The sequence below is a fragment of the Hemicordylus capensis genome, chromosome 4, assembly GCF_027244095.1.
Source record: "Hemicordylus capensis ecotype Gifberg chromosome 4, rHemCap1.1.pri, whole genome shotgun sequence".
Lineage (NCBI taxonomy): Eukaryota > Metazoa > Chordata > Lepidosauria > Squamata > Cordylidae > Hemicordylus > Hemicordylus capensis.
Genome location: NC_069660.1, coordinates 75,903,917 through 75,921,202, shown reverse-complemented (window position 1 = coordinate 75,921,202; position 17,286 = coordinate 75,903,917). Strand labels below are relative to the sequence as shown.

The 17,286-nt window shown below is 41.3% G+C and overlaps 1 protein-coding gene across 4 annotated transcripts in view; it reads right to left on the bottom strand.

The window, feature by feature from the left end:
* IP6K3 (inositol hexakisphosphate kinase 3) overlaps positions 1-15,598 on the bottom strand; it is a 36,340-nt gene extending 20,742 nt beyond the window's left edge. The window contains exons 1-2 of one of the 4 annotated variants that reach the window (XM_053313533.1): positions 15,462-15,598; positions 7,600-7,961 (exon numbers count right to left, since the gene is read on the bottom strand). In XM_053313533.1, the coding sequence (XP_053169508.1) occupies positions 7,600-7,798 (199 nt within the window). In that variant the 5' untranslated portion in view covers positions 7,799-7,961; positions 15,462-15,598. Of the gene's footprint in view, positions 1-7,599; positions 8,239-8,327; positions 8,346-15,461 lie in introns of those variants that run through there. The other 3 variants (XM_053313534.1, XM_053313532.1, XM_053313536.1) reach the window with 3 other exon arrangements.
* Positions 15,599-17,286: the final 1,688 nt, after the last annotated feature.

Below are 17,286 nucleotides of genomic sequence, written 5' to 3'. Positions count from 1 at the left end.
ACTGTGGAGAGGATAGTATCTGATTAAAGAAGTAGTAACTTCCCTAAAATATTCCTAACAGTATCTGTAGAGGTTTATGAGGAAAATTGTACCCTGTAAGCTTGCCAGTTCAAACAGCATTCTGAAGCATCTGCCCATCAGTGGGAAATAACTAGCAATAACTAGCAAATAAACACCCCGGCCTGCCATTTTCAATAGCAGGCTGAACATCTATTTGTGAGCAAGTTTATACTAGAGAAAGAATGCACCTAAGCCTGCCTTTTTAAGGGGCAGGCTGAGGTTTCTCCCTTGAGGAAATTCCACATGTGTAGTGCAAGCACACAAATAGTATAGAAATATCCTGGAATCATAAGGTGCAAACGAGAGAGAGAGAGAGAGGTGAGACAAGAAGTCAAAGCCTAATTGGTATGTAGGTTCTGCACCTCAGACAACCTTTTGGCGGGGGGGGGGGGGAGTGCTTATGGATAGAAATGTTGGAAATTGCTTTTAAAATTTTTAAATATTTTTAAACATTTTGTATTTTACAATGCCTTTCCCAGTTCCCCACCCCTCACCCTGCCTCCAAGCCCAGCCCTCCCTTCCCCCCACAGCACGGGTAAGGAAATTGCTTTTTAAAAAGCAAAGAATATACACAGTGGCTGTTCCTCAAATGGCCTTCAAGAGAACATTAGCTATCTTAACTGGATCACGATTAGGGAATGCTGCATACCTTCAAGGCAAAATATTGGCAGGGGAGAGCATTTTACATCCTGGTGAGTAAAAAAGAGCACTTAAAATGCAGGTGCTCTCTCTAAAACATCCATATGTCATATTGTCATGGAAATTTGCCCGCTCAGGGAGACAAAATGCTTTTATCTTATCCCTTTTAGAGAAATGGAGGTGGTGGGGTGTGTGTGTTCAGGTGGGGCAGCTTGTCTGCCATTGCTTTGCAGCCAGCAGGACACAACTAGCTATAGCTATTAATTGTTACTAACTTTATGAAAATAGTTTATATTTATGTATTTATTTATTTGAATTATATACTGCTCTACCTAAAGTGGCTCAGAGCAGTTTACATTAAAATCAAATGCACATAATACAACAATTAACTAAAATTAAAATTAAAACTAGATATCATTAAAAGCCACGCTGAAAAGATGGGTCTTTGGATTTCTCTTGAAGGCCTCCAAGAAAGATAATACTCTCATCGCCACACAGAGTGTGTTCCACAACCTAGGGGTGGCAACTGAGAAGGCCCAATCCCAGGTCGCCACCAGATGAACTGGTGGCACCTGAAGACAGACCCCTCTGGATGATCTTAATGAGTGGTGGGGATCTTGTAGAGAAAGGTGTTCTTTCAGGTAACCTGGATCTAAGCCATTCAGGGCTTTAAAGGTAATAACCAGCACTTTGTGCTTTGCCCGGAAACATATCGGCAGCCAGTGCAACTGTTTAAAAACAGGCATAATGTGGACTCTCCTGGATAACTAAGAGACTAATCTGACTGCCGCATTTTGGACTAAGTGAAGTTTCTGAACTATGTACAAAGGCAGCCCTACATAGAGCGCATTGCAGTAGACCAATCAATTGCAGCTAGTAAAAAGTGCTCCTGGCCACAGCCTCAATCTGAGGCACCAAGGTGTGACCTGGGTCCAAGAGCAGTCCCAAGCTATGAACTTTCTAGGGGGCTGTAACCTCATCCAGAACAGGAAGTTCTATCCCGTCTTGCAGACCTTCAACAATGAGCACCTCCTTCTTACTTGGATTCAGCTTCAGTTTATTATCCCTCATCCAGCCAATTACTGACTGTTGTAGTAAAGAACATTAAAGATTAACTTTTTGGTTAAGATAGCAAGCATATGAGAGAAGAATCTGGATTGATGGGCCTCTTGTTACATTGATACACTACTTCTCTGATCCTGTTTTGAAAATTATTGACCATGTCCTCTCCGTTTCAACTGCAAGCTCTTAATTTATAATATAAGATTCGTCTCACAGGTGTACTACTTCGATCACATCTTATCTTGGATATGTATGGATTAGAGTTGGAAAACTATACTGAAATTCTGTTGTTGATTTGAATAAAACTGTTTCTGGATTTCTGTTTCTGGACTGATTTTAATTTCTTCACTATTGCCTGTCAGTTGGGGCATCTCTACACATTTTGCTGAACAGCTGAATTGTTTAATTTATTTATTCACTTGTACTCCTCCCAAGAAGGCTAGTGCAGTGTACTTAGAAGTCTCACACTTTCTTCTAGGCCTGTGCAAATTTGAATTCGAAAATTCAGATTTTATCAAAAATTGCCCAAAATTGGTAAAAATCAGTAAAAATCAAAGTCAGAATTAATTATCATAATTAATTTCAGAAATATTTCAGAATTTTGGAATTAGCAAAATGGAATTAGATTTTTCCAGATAGAGGTGAATGGGGAAAAATAACTAAAAATCACCAGTTGGGCCTAGAGTCTTGAAACCTTCCACAAACGTGGGGATGGAGGTCAGGGCTCCTGGTAGTGAATTTTAAGAAAATTGGTCAATTCCCTGATATTTGGTAATTTTTTGAATTTTTTGTTAAAAATAGCTAAAAATAGTGAAATCTGACTTGTTTCAAGCCAGAACTTTACAGAAACTTCTGAAACTGAAGATCCCCCTTGGACCATAATTCCACCAGCAGGTGGAGGAATCTGCCCTTTGCCTTCATGAAAAGGGGTAAAAGCATGCCCTCCTTTTATGTTTCTGGAATGGATGGGCAAACAGTTATGAAATCTGGCATACATGAATTTCACATTGGTAGGACTATGTAATTATTCCCAAAGCTATGGCCCAATCCCCTGATTTTTGGTGAATTTAAAAAAAAATCTTTAAAATTGGATAAAAATTGTGAAATCTGGCTAGTTTCAAGCCAGAATTTTACAAAAACTTCTGGATCTGAAGTCATCTCTAGGACCATCATTCCCTCCCCATGTAGAAGAACAAGGGCATTCCTTTGATTATATATATTTTATATTGATTTTAAAAATGTAAAAAAAATAAAATATTATATTTTGTCTTTCCCATTGCGGAAGCACACATGAAAGTACTTTGAATGTTTATGTTTTTGTGGTTAGAAAGAATTTCCCACTTTTCCTTCTAGCCATTAAGGGATTAAAAGGTCTGAAGTCCTTTTAATTCCTTTTAAAAGGTCTGCCTGTTCCTGCAATGGGGACGAATAAAAATATATTATTATTATTTTAAATGGTGGATTTAGATAGGGACCATAACACTGAGTGGGAGGTAAACATTTCTTTATAAAAATCATACCACCACTTCTGAAACTACCCAATTTAGGGAACTTTATGGATTGCACTTCAGTTAAGTATTGATATGACTTAGCATTTATATAGCACTTTTCCAGTATTTCAAAGCAGTTCATATAATATCAGTAATACAACAACGCTGTAAGGAGAGCTGGTCTTGTGGTAGCAAGCATGACTTGTCCCCTTAGCTAAGCAGGGTCTGCCCTGGTTGCATATGAATGGGAGACAACATGTGAGCACTGTAATATATTCCCTTAGGGGATGGAGACATTCTGGGAAGAGCATCTAGGTTCCAAGTTCCCTTCCTGGCATGTCCAAGATAGGGCTGAGAGAGATTCCTGCCTGCAACCTTAGAGAAGCCACTGCCAGTCTGTGTATATAATGCTGAGCTAGATGGACCAATGGTCTGACTCAGTATATGGCAGCTTTCTATGTTCCTAAGGTAGATCAGGAACTTTATCCCCATATTGCAGGTGGGTGGTGGCTGAGGCGTATTGGCTTGTCTAAGGCCACTTAGGGAATTCATAGCAAAGGCAACATTTGCATCTGTAACTTTCTAGTTCACAGCACATGCTCTTAGCCACTAAACTACACCCACTCAGTTGGCCAGAGCACCCGAGGTCTCTGAAACACAAACATATTACCCTTGTGAAAGATGACTGTATTGGTTTCTTGCCAGATAGAGGAACTGTGAGAGAGGCACCTATTTATCTCTGATCAAATTCAAGGTACCCAGATTAGCGGTGGAGGTCTCGTTAATAAAAGATCAAGTTATTCAATTTCATTCCAAGCAATGGAATGAAAGGACTTCTGACATGGCCTCAGTGTGTTTAACGAGGGGTTTGGTCTGTGCCCATATTTTTTTATTGCAAAGGAATGGAAGCACAAAAGCATGCCTACATTCTATGGGTCAGAAATACACACCCAAGAAAGATATTCATGGCTCAGTCCTAAAAATGAGCACTGATGATCTGAGTTAAGAATAAGGGTTAATTTACCTTGGAGGTTTTCTCAGGGGTCACTCCACATCTGGTATGCATCAATATTATAAGTATATAAAACAATAAAACAATGTGGGTCTGATTTCCACACTCTGTGCTTGCACCCATGTCTAACCTGTACTGGCCTTCCACTTATCTGCATCACAGACTAAGGTGATGCTAGTACCACCAACACAGCAGGTGCAGCCTGCATTCTACCAACAGTAATCTTAGTGTGGGCTTCTCCTGTGCCGCCTTATTCCTGCTTCTAAAGGTGCCACACTTCTTGTGACATGTGAGTGAGGAAAGCAAATATTGCTGCAGGATACCCTATTCCTGCTTAGGATTGTAAACTATTCTTATTGTGAGGTATGTGTGTACACACCATTGTTGCTGCTGCAGGCACAAGGCACATTTGGTACACTGCTTGTCCAAGTCTGATCAACATTGGCAGGTAGCTATTTCCAAGTCTCATAATATACAGATTGTATACATTTAGAATATGCTGGTATTCTGCATAGGAAATTCAGGGATGTAGCAAGATTGGAGTGGGCCCTGGGTGAAGATGGGCCCCTGCCCCACATCTTCTTCTTTGGAGGGGCAGGAGGGGAAGAGTGAAGAGTAAGCTGTCACTCAACTGGTGGGGCCCTGCTCCTTCAGGAGCCCAAGGACATCTGCCCCCTACATTCAATTATAGCTGCACCCAGTGGTGTAGCTATAATCAAGCAAAAGGGTTCAAAGAACTCAGGGTCCCTAGCTCCTGAGGGCCCCCCAGCTTCACCCCTCTCTATTTTCTTCATTATCTGTCTCACCCTGAGTGGCTGCCAGAGAGGGGGATGAACACGGGCCCCTTCTTCCCTAGCTATGCCCCTGGCTGCACCCTTGGATTAATTGTACTCATAGAGCAGAAAAATAACTGTATTGATATCAACTTCATAGTCAAAAGCAGGCATGTATCTGTGAGAGTAAGGCCTTCCTATCTTAGTCTCTTGCTGTCATTAACAGATTTAAAAGGCATCCTGGCATAAAGAATAAAATCCTAAGAAGAAACATAGTGTTTGTTGTTACCATTGCAGGGAGCCTCCATCAACAGCACTCCTGTGGGCATACTCATCTAGAAGTCTGTTTTTCTTCAGACTACAGGCAGTGGCTGACTTCCTGACTAATGCTAACGCACTAACACATGCCTCTAACAGCACACATGCAGTGCTAGTTCCTACGCTAGTCCCTGTTTTTCCGAAGCACAGGTGCTCTTGCAGCGCAGCACAACTATTTTCGACACTCTCCCAACACTCCGGAAGTGCTCTATTATAGCCGAAACACATGTCTGCTGGCTAGTGTCTCACCATGGGAGGTGTGAAGTACGCAGCTGGTCTTGTCAAGTGGAAATACAATACCATGGATTCCAAATAGTCTTGGTTACAAATCACAGTTAATGAGAAAGTTGCCATGTTGGGGAGGGGAGGAAATTCTAAATGGAGAGTTGAAAATGGAAATCATACCTATTAATGTTAAATGGTTCCCCTCTCCTCTCTTGTCTGTTCCTATATCATAGAAAGGGCTCGAGCCTTCCCACTTGTCTTCCAGCCTCCTGGTTTTTCATATGCTTAATTCAACTGTATAATATTCCCATCAGCTGTAACTGTGAAGATAGTGTAGCATTTTGGCCACCCAAGACTGGAAGCCAGAGAGCCTGGTTTGGAGTTACAGGTGCTTATAAACAAGGCAACAGCTCATACTAAAATAAACTTGGCCTGAAAAGCCTAAACCAACAGGCACTGGGGATCTTCTTCCTCCATACGCTAATGAAACCTCACTGATGTCAAGAGAGAATTTCCAGTATAAAACTTTATATTTTAAAATCGTTTCCAAGCAGGCCTCACCAAAATAGGACTGCTGATTTCATACTTTATGAAAAGTTGTTGACCTATTTCCTTTTTAAATACTGAGGACGTAATCTCTTCTGTCTTTCTTCCATCACCCAGTTTAAATCTTTCACCATATATTTAACTGGGAAACCCCCTAAATGACTTTATTTGAGTCATTGACTCCCCTTTTCAAATCTGTCCTTCTGTACTGAGTTTCACAGAAGACTATACAAAACACAACCAGGGCAATAAACATCAGAACATTGGCACGTCACTCTTGTCCTGGTCTTGCCTCATAGATACGGAGAAAAGTGCACTGTCAATGTTCTTGCTCTTATCTCAGGTTTCAGTCTTTCCTTTCACAAGCAGCTAACAACAGCCAGCCCACACATTTTAAATGGGTTTCAGCAGCAAACCATGCCCCAGTTGTATAGGCTTTGGCTACTGTGGTATGCAGTCATTTACCTGTAGTTGGGCTACTTCTGTTTGCATGGTGGCCCAGCAAGAGGTAGTGACCCTGCCAGCTAATACCACTGCCACAGAACTGGACTCCGCAGTGTAGTACTGTGTACTGAACATTCACAGTTGTGTTATAATTCTGGTCAGCAACTAGTTTGCTACCAACTCCAACTCTGAGTTGGGTAGAAAATGGCAGTCCAGAGGCACCCCATCCTCAGCGAAATACACAATTGACAAGGTCCGTAAGCACAGCCATCATTCCTTCCACACACCCTTTCCCTCTGGCTTGGCAACTGGCGGAGGACAATAACTGCTCCTCAAGAGGGCCATATTTGGTCCACAAGGCACTGGTTCCTGATTCTTATTTTATAAGCACCAACCACTGAGCACAAAACCTTTCCTGCTTTAGCTATGAATCATATAGCCTGGTCCAAATAATGTTTACTCAGAATCCAGTGAGCTCAGAGTCCAGTGAGAATTATGTGCACTCAAAGTCCCTCAACAGCTTGGGTCCAGGGCACTTAAGAGAGCGCCTTCTTTGTCATGAACACTGTCACTTATTGAGATTATTTTGAAAGGTCCAGTTATGGTTGCCACTGGCCTGTTTGCTGGCGACTCGGGACTGGACCTTCTCTGTGGCTGTCCCGGGGCTTTGGAATATGCTCCCTGTCAAAATAAGAGCATCTCCATCTCTGTTTGCTGTTAGGAAGACCCTCAGGGCACACTTGTTCTTTCAGGCTTTTAACTGAAATTAATTTTAAACTGTTTAATTGTTTTTATCCCATGAAATTAACCCTCTTATTCTGTGAAATTGTTTTAATTGTCTTTACTCTGTTTTATATATGTTGTTTTAAATTGGGTATACCGCCTGGAGATATACATATCAGGCAGTATATAAATATGATACATACATGCATGCATGCATGCATACATACACACACACACACACACAATAAACATAATTAAACATAATTCCTAATATGTACACTTAAAAAGATTGGAGTCTTGGACATACCTTTGTATTGAGGTGTGAATTGTTTCATTACTGTGGGGACAGTCTCGTAGAACCATTGCTCCTGGGAGACGAGGGGCTTGCAGACCGTGTAGTCATCATATTTCATCATGCTCATGTGGCCTCCAACCTGGTGGACAAATGGCTCCAGCAAGATCCCTTTCCGAGTGTCTCCAATGTCCAGACTATTCTGCACCACCATGGTGCAGCCAAATGCGCTGGACTCTTCTCTGTAGGGAGTTAAGCTCAGACTGAAGGAAAAACCTTATTTTTGTCTTTGAAGCTGGGATCAGATGATAGCTTGAGGCTTGAAGCGAGCTTAGATCAAAAGCATGTAAAGTCTTCTTAGAGAACCTTTCTGCAATCTGGAGGATAAATTCAGCAGGTCAGAAATCAGGAGCAAATGGTTTCTCATTTCTCTACTGCTCAGTGCAAGTCAAGACATACTGTGTAACATTTCGTGCCTGGGTCTCGGTCTATATTGCACATTACAAGCTTGCCAGTGCATTCATTTCCTGACCATGAGAAGCTTGCAGAGCCATGAAGAGAATGCATGTTCTCACACAGCTGGCCAGGAGCCAAGGCTTCAAGTGTGTAACTGAAGTGGACCCAATTTAGACTGCATGGGCTGTGGTGATGATGGCTGAACAAAAAGGTAAGGGAAGATAACCTAGAAGAGCTATCAGGTTAATTTGGCTCCCCTGAAAGTAGCTTGATCAGGGCATTCCTACCTCAATGAACACCAAGTTATTAATAAGATTCTCCTTCCTTCTCCTTCGTAAGGATACTTCAGGTTAAGAGAATAATCCCAATTTGCTCACCAGGGAGCTGCTAATTAGCTTCTCAAGGTTCTCTCAGGGAGCCCAAGACCAGAATGTTCCCTACCAGCAAGGTTATTAATAATGTGCTAGGAAAGCCCTAGACTGGACATTCTCCATATATTAACACCATGGTGTTGGCAAAAGTAATCTCCGCCAGTCAGAAGATCTCTCCACTCCCAGCCCAATCTTTCCAAAAGAAAGCTCATATCATTGACAATCAATCAATGCTTGGACATACGTAAACACTTGTCTGTACTTCATACAGTCAGGACATTTTGTTTTGTTTTGTTTACCTTGCTAACATTATGCCTGCAAAGTAATCACCTCTCCCTGAAATCCCATCACTTTTCAAACCATTTTGCACTGTCACTAAATTATGGGGCACAATACTGAAAAATCATGTTTTATTAACTGTGTGTAGGGATTTAGCCACTGAAACAGGCTTTCATCAATAAACTAGTTTAAGTAGGAAAAAATAAATATATATGCACGGACTGAAGAACTATATTTGCTCACAGTAATATCTTTATTTCATTTCCAATCCTAACATATTCATTGGAAAAAAATCTATTTATTATATATAAATAGAATTAATAATAATAATGATAATGATAATAATAATTGGAGAAACAATTGGAGAAAATAACTAAATACAAGGACCTTCAGATTGAAATTGAGTGGCTCTGGAAAAAGAAAACAATAGTGGTGCCAATAGTTGTTGGTGCCCTTGGTGCAGTACCAAAAGAACTTGAACACCATCTTGACACCTCGGGCACTGATAAAATTACAACACATCAGCTACAGAAGGCCACACTACTTGGGACGGCATGAATACTACGACGCGATCTTTAATTTTTCTTTAGTTATCCTAGAACCTTGGAAAGGGCCTGATAATGAAAGTACCAAATCCAGTCAATAACATCTGGTAGATTGTGTGTAAATAGCATGATGATGATGATGATGATGATGCCCCATAGGGGCCATAGAAATCACCATCAGCCAATTACAAAAAGCAACTTTACTGAGAACAGCCTATATTCTGTGACGATATCTATAACAACAGCAACAACATTGACAATAAAATTCAGCCATCCCAGGTCCTTGGGAAGGACTCGATGTCTGGATAAAACAAACCAGTCAGTAACACCTGTCTGACTGTGCAAATAAATAAATAAAAATTTATATTATATTATATTTATATTTATATAAATTATTATATTATTATATTATATTATATTAATATTATATTTATATTAATAATAAAGTAATTATAGACCGATAACCTGCCTGTCAAATTATTAACTGATCAATTGCAAAAAACATCGTACTAGCCAGGCACATATCTGATCAGAATAATAATTCCCCGAGATCATTAATAGAACATTCTTTCAATTATAAAGCACGCATCTTCTTGGCTGCTATAGCAATTACAGCTACATGTAACTCTTATATGCACAGCACACAGAAGAAATTTTAAAACATCCTGCTCTGAACTATTAGCCATGCTAGGTAAAGAATAAAACCCGAATCTTTCACTTGGAATCTTGTTAAGTGGGCAGTATGGAACATAATGTGGGAGACCTGCAATTTCTCTCATAAGCACTTCCTCAAGGGCTTCCGAATTCTAAGGTATCTCCTTTCCAGAATTATAAATGGTGCTGTCTGGAATCTTAATTCTGTAATAATGTAAGGGCTTTCCTTATATGCAAGAAGGTTAAGGCTTTTAAATAACTTCAGCAATGATATCAAAAACTGAAAAACAAAATGCACCAGGTAGAGAAACCAGATGCTTGTACCTCCTGGACACCTGCATTAACATCACAACCAAACACCCAGTCACATAAATTACCCCCAGGTCTGATATTAGTCAAGTCCTCAAATGAGGCCAATAATCAGACAAAATCGTACGACAATCCTGCTCCTAACCACCCCTTTGTACTATTTGGCAAGACAATGACCCTCCAGGTTATTCAGTCTCAGCCAAAACTGTAATGCCCACAGCCTGGCTCTAGCAGAAATAGAAGTGAGAGCTGTTTCAGTTCTTGAAATAGCTGCAGGTATAGTAGGGGTTACATACAGTAATTTCCTTAGAAATTTGTTCTGAATTGTCTCCAACTGAGATTTATCAAACCCCAAAGTTTAGCTCTGTACAGTATTTGTGGCAGAACTTTTGCTGTATATATTTTTAATGTGGAAATTTCAAAATCTGTTGTATAGACTTAGAAGCTGTTAATTTACTAATGGGCCTTCCAAGCTGGCTGAGCATCAAAATGAAGTCCTAAGTATTTGGATGTATTAGCTATTCCCTGCTAACTGGGCAAAGAGGCACCTTTTACCCTGGTGATTCTTTTTATTTAGCAGGGGGAGAGTAACTGGCCCTATCCACCCCCAGCACAGTACTTCCAGTGACTGTTGCTGGTGTGTGTCTTATGTTTCTTTTTAGAATGTGAGCCCTTTGGGGACAGGGAGTGAATGTCCCCCTTTGGGGACAGGGAGCCATCTTATTTGTTTGTTATTTCTCTTTGTAAACCGCCCTGAGCCATTTTTGGAAGGGCTGTATAGAAATCAAATTAATAATAATAATAATAATAATAATAATAATAATTCTACTATCTGGTCATTCATTGTACATCAGTGGCTCTTAAGCCTTTCATCTTAGTTTTCTGAGAATTGATTTTTAAATATTCCTGTTTATAATGACTGACATGCTTTGCATATGCAGCTTTGCATGTGCTTTGCACGTGTAGCTAAAATGGCTTTGCATGAGCAGCTAAAAAAAAAAAATCACATGTGCAATGCTCACACTGGCACATGGGTGCTCTTACATGCACTGGGGGTTTTGCCAACCCCCCCTGGTCCAAATGTCCTGGAAATGGGTCCCTGAGGGGAGTTGGTTCCTATAGGCCAGATTGGTAACTCTTGTTCATATATCTGGGAGACAGCTTGATTAGAAAATTCATTTGTATTTCTTTTCACAAAAAGATTTTCAAAATAGGTCACCCAAATATTAGCTGGTATTTCTAGTACGGGCATGGCTCGATGGAACCCTGAAGCAATAAGTGTCTAGAACTTTCTTTCATAAGTTATCACAAAGTTTCTTTCAAGATGGTTAGTCAAATAACCCCTCTTTTTCTTTCTGAGTAAAGATTTATTCTTATTTTCTTTTTGAGTTAGTCTTTCTGAATATTCTGATGTTATGTCTTATTGGGTTTTCCTAAGAAGTTAGTGAAATCTGTTTTCTTAATTCTACAATCCTCATGAACCCATCCCTAAGAATTTAAACTATGATTACTTTGTGTACAGGAGGAGATCACGAATGGTTTCAAACTATGAGTTATTTATTTATTTATTTATTTTTATTTTGTTTACAATTTTGTTGTAAACAAGAGACATAAGTTTTGGGCTGTATAAAAATATGTTAAATACATAAATAAATATTTATTCGATTTCTATACCGCCCTTCCAAAAATGGCTCAGAGCGATTTACACAGAGAAATAACAAACAAATAAGATGGACCCCTGTCCCCAAAGGGCTCACAATCTAAAAAGAAACACAAGATAGACACCAGCAACAGTCACTGGAGGTACTGTGCTGCGGGTGGATAGGGCCAGTTACTCTCCCCCTGCTAAATAAAGAGAATCACCACGGTAAAAGGTGCCTCTTTGCTGAATTAGCAAGGATAGTGCAAATGTTAATGACATTTAATGTTGTCATTAAATCCCCGATTATCACAGCTTCCTGCCAATGTTTGGCTTCTCAGTATAGTAGCTGACCATTTCACAAAAACTGGGTTATATATTTTGTCCTAATTTTGCATAGCATATTAACCTCTTAAAGCCTATAGTTTATTTATGTATTTTTCTTTGTAAACTGCTTTGTGAACTTTGGTTGAAGAGCAGTATATAAATATCTGTCATCGTAGTAGTATAGTTGTAGCTTCTAATATAAAAACATTTTCTAGTCATGAAAAACATGCCCCGCTCCTCTGTCAAACAAGCCGTGATTGCTGTTATTAGCTATACGTTTGCAGTCCATTGGGTGATTTTGTTCCTTTTTGATGCACTAAACATGAGATTTATGGTGCTTACTGATCACACACTTCATGTTGGGACAGTTAAACCAAACAGAAATGTTGCAAATAAAACAAGATATTTCAGAATGAAACAATGAGGACAGCAATGAGTGAGGTAGCCAGCCATTGACCATTGAATACAGTGGCAAACCACGCATGATTATTGTCCTGTAAACCACAGGGTTGTTGGTGCAATAGCTTTTGCCAGTGCTAGGTGACAAAGGCAGTCAAAAGAAAATCCTTCTGTTATTTTGCAAGGAAACTTTTACAGGACACCCCTTGCCCCCACAATACCAGCACTTAGAAGAGCTTGGTATGTTAGGAAATGGAGCCAAACTCTTTGGAAAGTCTAGCTCCAAGGTCTATAAATAGCCAACTGATTTAAATCTGCTTCCCCCTTTGTGGTGCAATTCAGTTTCCCCTTATAGGCTGAGAGTGATATATACACACAGGCTCTCTGCTGCTTCATATAAGCATTGCTTTAGTATCTGAACAAAAGCTCTTTGCAGATATTGGGAAATATTTGGCTGACTTTAGTGGGCTCTTTGCGTATTTCCATGTGGACATTTCCCTCACAATGACTGAGATGCGGCATTAGTCCTTAGTGTATTTCTAAATCTGCTTTTTCTCCTCTTCCCTCATCTGAAAGAATAACTGTGCTGAGTGACAGAGTGTTGGAAATGAAAAGCTCTGTTCCCTGTGAGGAGCCGAGTTGCAACACTGATGCCATAAATCCTTGTGTGCACAAACCCTGAGCTCTTTTAATCTTGTATTTCCTTTCCTGAAAGAATATGATGTTCATAAAGTTTACGGCTGGTCCCAGCATCCCTCATGAACAAGGAGCAAAGATACAGTTTGCTTCGCTGAAGGATTTATATGGTTGCTCCGCAAAGCTGGAGGATTGTGGGGAGGAAGGATGAGAGCCACATTAGCCAGGATTGATAGGCTGCTAAAAGGCTGTATCTCTTGCCTGTGATTGCTGGGGCATTTGGGATAATGGGGGAGCCACTGCCGCATGGGCTGCTTTATGCACCCTCCGTAAATATTCTGGAGCTGTCTCACTGTCTGTTTATCATCAGGTGCGTTTGGCTAAGTGGCAAAATCTTGGAGGTGTGGTTTGGCACAGGGCCATTGCTAGGTATTTAAAAGAGCTAGGGCCAGGGCCCGCAGCCCTCCCCTTTGATAATGACACTTGATCTTCTCGCCCCTCAGGAATTATTATGGTGTGTTTTTTTAAAAAAAAATTCTAACACTATAATACAGCAGCTCTCCTGGCCTCACCTCTGTGGCTTTTACTTTCAAACTCTGACAGTAGAAGTAGCAGAGGGGAAGGTGAGGCTAGGGAGTCTCTCCCATAGTCTGTGCAGGCACCTCTACTGCTGTTGCACTTCCTTTCTGGAAGAAGACGTGAAGGAGGGAGGTGGCTGAAGGGATTTGGGATTCTGAGCAATTCATTGGGGGCTCAGTGCCCCATGGTCCAGCCCCTAATGATGCCCTTGGCTTTCCCACAAACCACCCTTTCTGTACCCTAGTTGGCAGACCCTGTCTTCTAGCCATCTTCATTTAAAGGCACCTGGCATTTAGCTTGCTCATTTACGAGCTGAGACCAATTCTGCACTCCACAAGCAAATGCTATACTCATCTGTTGCTAATTTAGGCAAAGGAAAAGCTACTCTGCAAATATGTACCTGAAGAAGATACAAATATGAATACAGTCATTCTGCTCCACCTAAGCTTTAGAGGCCTGAGCACATGGCCTGGAATGAACTGAAAGGTGACACAATGGTGCAGGGCAGATCTCAAAGAAGAAGACCTTATCTTTCTGTATCATCATTAATAAGGCTTGCATTGAGTTAATATGCGATCAGAATGATTCTAGTATGAATCTGGGGCGACTTCATTGACTGCAGGTCCTTGGCTAAAGATTGGCTTAAGTGCTCTCTAGTGAAAGAGTAACTGAGGCAGTTCTCACGACACGGGCCATGAGTGCCGATTTAGATTAGGTTAGCAGATAGCGGCTTGTTCTGCTATATCTTTCTTCTGAAAATCAGCAAGGTCGTGCACATGACCTTTGGCCACCGCTTCCAAGGGCTGCAGGGAAGGCAGGAGCTCAACTGCAGTCCCTGGAAGACAAGCGGTAGTCATGGTAGTCATGCTGTCCTCCGCCATGCAGCGTTTAAGATGACACAAGCCACCTGGGGTAACCCAGGCAGCCGTGTCGTGAGAACAGCCTCAGTTCCTCTTTCACTAGAGAGCACTTAAGCCAATTGGCCAAACCCTTCTGTAGCCAAGGACCTCGGAGAATTTCTGATGGAATCAATGGATTGGTGATCAGAGCTGCTCCTCACAAAAACAGCCCGGTTTGGGGAGCAAAGTCCCCCCACCAGTGTGCAGGAGATGCTGAGCTCATTACTGCCCCAAGGGTGTTCTGTTATTCTCAACTATTTAAGCAGGCTCCATGTTGTGGCCTCAGATCCTGAAAGCCTCTCACGCACCTTCATTCATTTTAAACAGAAATCATCACTGCTTGCCGCTGATAGCTATTTATGGAAAATAAGAATGAATCCTCAGGATTTCTATGCATTTAAGATTGATTGAGACCAGCAGGTCAGCAAATATTTGTTCACTCTATTCCTGCTCGATAGCAGCATGCGGACAGGACAAAAACACTCGAGCACAAGGAGGACTAAGGCAGAATACTCAGAAAGCTTCAAACACTCTTCAGTATGAACAGCACTCTGGCTAATTGTTGTAGAGCTGTGCTTAACATACATACTATTTTATCCCTTTAGTCATTCAAACCTTGTTGCCCAAGTCTGCCTCTTTCTGATCCAACTGAAAAAGCCCCCCCCCAGCTTAAAAAACAACTCTTACTGCCTATGTTTTCACAATAAAATCATGGTTTTTAATCAATCTGCTAAAGCAGAAGACCCTGACAAATGTACACTGATCCTGCAAAATGATTACTCACCCAGCTGCTCCTTTGTTAATAGTGGGAGTTTTGCACTGGATGTGGTAATTTTGTGAGTATCCCAAATTCGACAGGGATGCTGATCTGCTTGGTTTCCTTGCTATAATGCAGTCTTCCTAGGAAGCCCAGTCTCGGGATGTGAGAAGGAGGGGAATCAGACCATGAGCTGTCGCCTGACCTTCTTAGACATTCTTGGCAGGCACCTGTTCTGTGCAGCCAACAGCTGACGCAAGTAGGCTGTGGAGGGTTAAATAGAGACAGCTCGAAGGGCAAAAACACCTGTGACATTGAGGGAAACAAAACTATGACTGAGGGCTGCTCCAGACATTTGGCTTTTCCTACATGGAATACATTTTCCGTCTGGGCAAGATAATGAAAATGTCACATAGATCACATGTGCATGTGTAGCTGCATGTATGCCACATCTGCCACAATCTCCCTGCAAATGTATAGTCCATGCACATGCAGTAAATCAGGCACACACTCACTTATAGTAGCCCAATTCCGATAGCACATTGCACCTGCATTTAGAGGTCCATACTAATGTGTTTTTGTGCATATGACTGTACCTATGCTCATTTTAAAAGTGAACCTGGGTACAGGTCCCTCAAATGCATAGTGCAGTTAGATAGTGTGCTGCTGTCCTGTGACATGTGAATAACCGTTACTGTGCATGCTGAACACAGATTGTACATGTGTTGAATATAATGTGTGGCTAGAGCTAACGATGCAGTGAAACAGAAGCATCTGTGATTGTCACTCTGGTGGCCAACTTCAGGAAGAGCAGACAAAGGATACAGGGATGCAAAATGTTCCTATATTGCCTTGCCTGCTGCGTAATTTGTTACCTGCTATGAAGCATCCAGCTTCACAAGTAGCATTCTCAGACTATGACACCTGATGATCCCGTTTTGTCTCCTACACATTTTCCTACATGCAAAAGCTTGCTGTGTGGGAAGAGAGTGCCTGTTGAAGAAGCCCTGACACAGTTAATGACACAAGCATCGGATAAGTGCTGAAACTCACTGGTATCATCTGCAATGAAAAGCTCTATTAAAACCACAGTGTCAGGCAGAACTCCTTGCTCAGAGCTTGAAGAGATGCCATCTCTCAGAACACTCCTTGCATGCCTCTGACAATCATCGTTTGAAGCTAGCGCAATTGTTTTGTTTTGTTCTCTAATCTCGTGCTCACTGGCTTCTCTCCCAACTTTTGAAAAGCACTCTGTTCCATATGCAGTTCCTTTGGCATGTGCAGGTTTTGACGAGATCGGGATGGAGAACAACAGCCTCTATTGTTTCACCTATAACTCACTTTGAAATCCGGCAGCTGTTTGGAGACAGGCGGCTTCACAGACAGCTGGTTTGGATTCTGTTTTCTTTATTAAGCTGTGTTATTTGTCACACCAGTTTGGACATTTGGGACAATGCAGTTTTCTTGCCAAGGTGAGTGGGCATGGATTACGTGGACAGTGGACAAAGCTTTCATCTCTGCAGACCCTTGACCATTCCACTGGCATCTGAGCTAAACAGAAAAGTGAGGCGGGAATGACTGAATGGAGCATTTTTGCCATATCCACCATCTTATAAATTTTACCACAAGCCCTTTAAGAGTGGATTTCCCCCCTTTACTACTGTGGCGTCTCAGACATCCTGAATCTCAGTTTTCTTATTAAGGAAGATTTTAGACATGAAATTAAACATGCCATTCCCTGCCCCCATTATTTTGTGAGGGAAATTCTAGGTAGCTTTATAGGATCATCAGTTTCCTTTGGAGGGGGAGGGTACTGCAGAGACAAAGGGGCTGGTTCTCATGATCGGGGCCT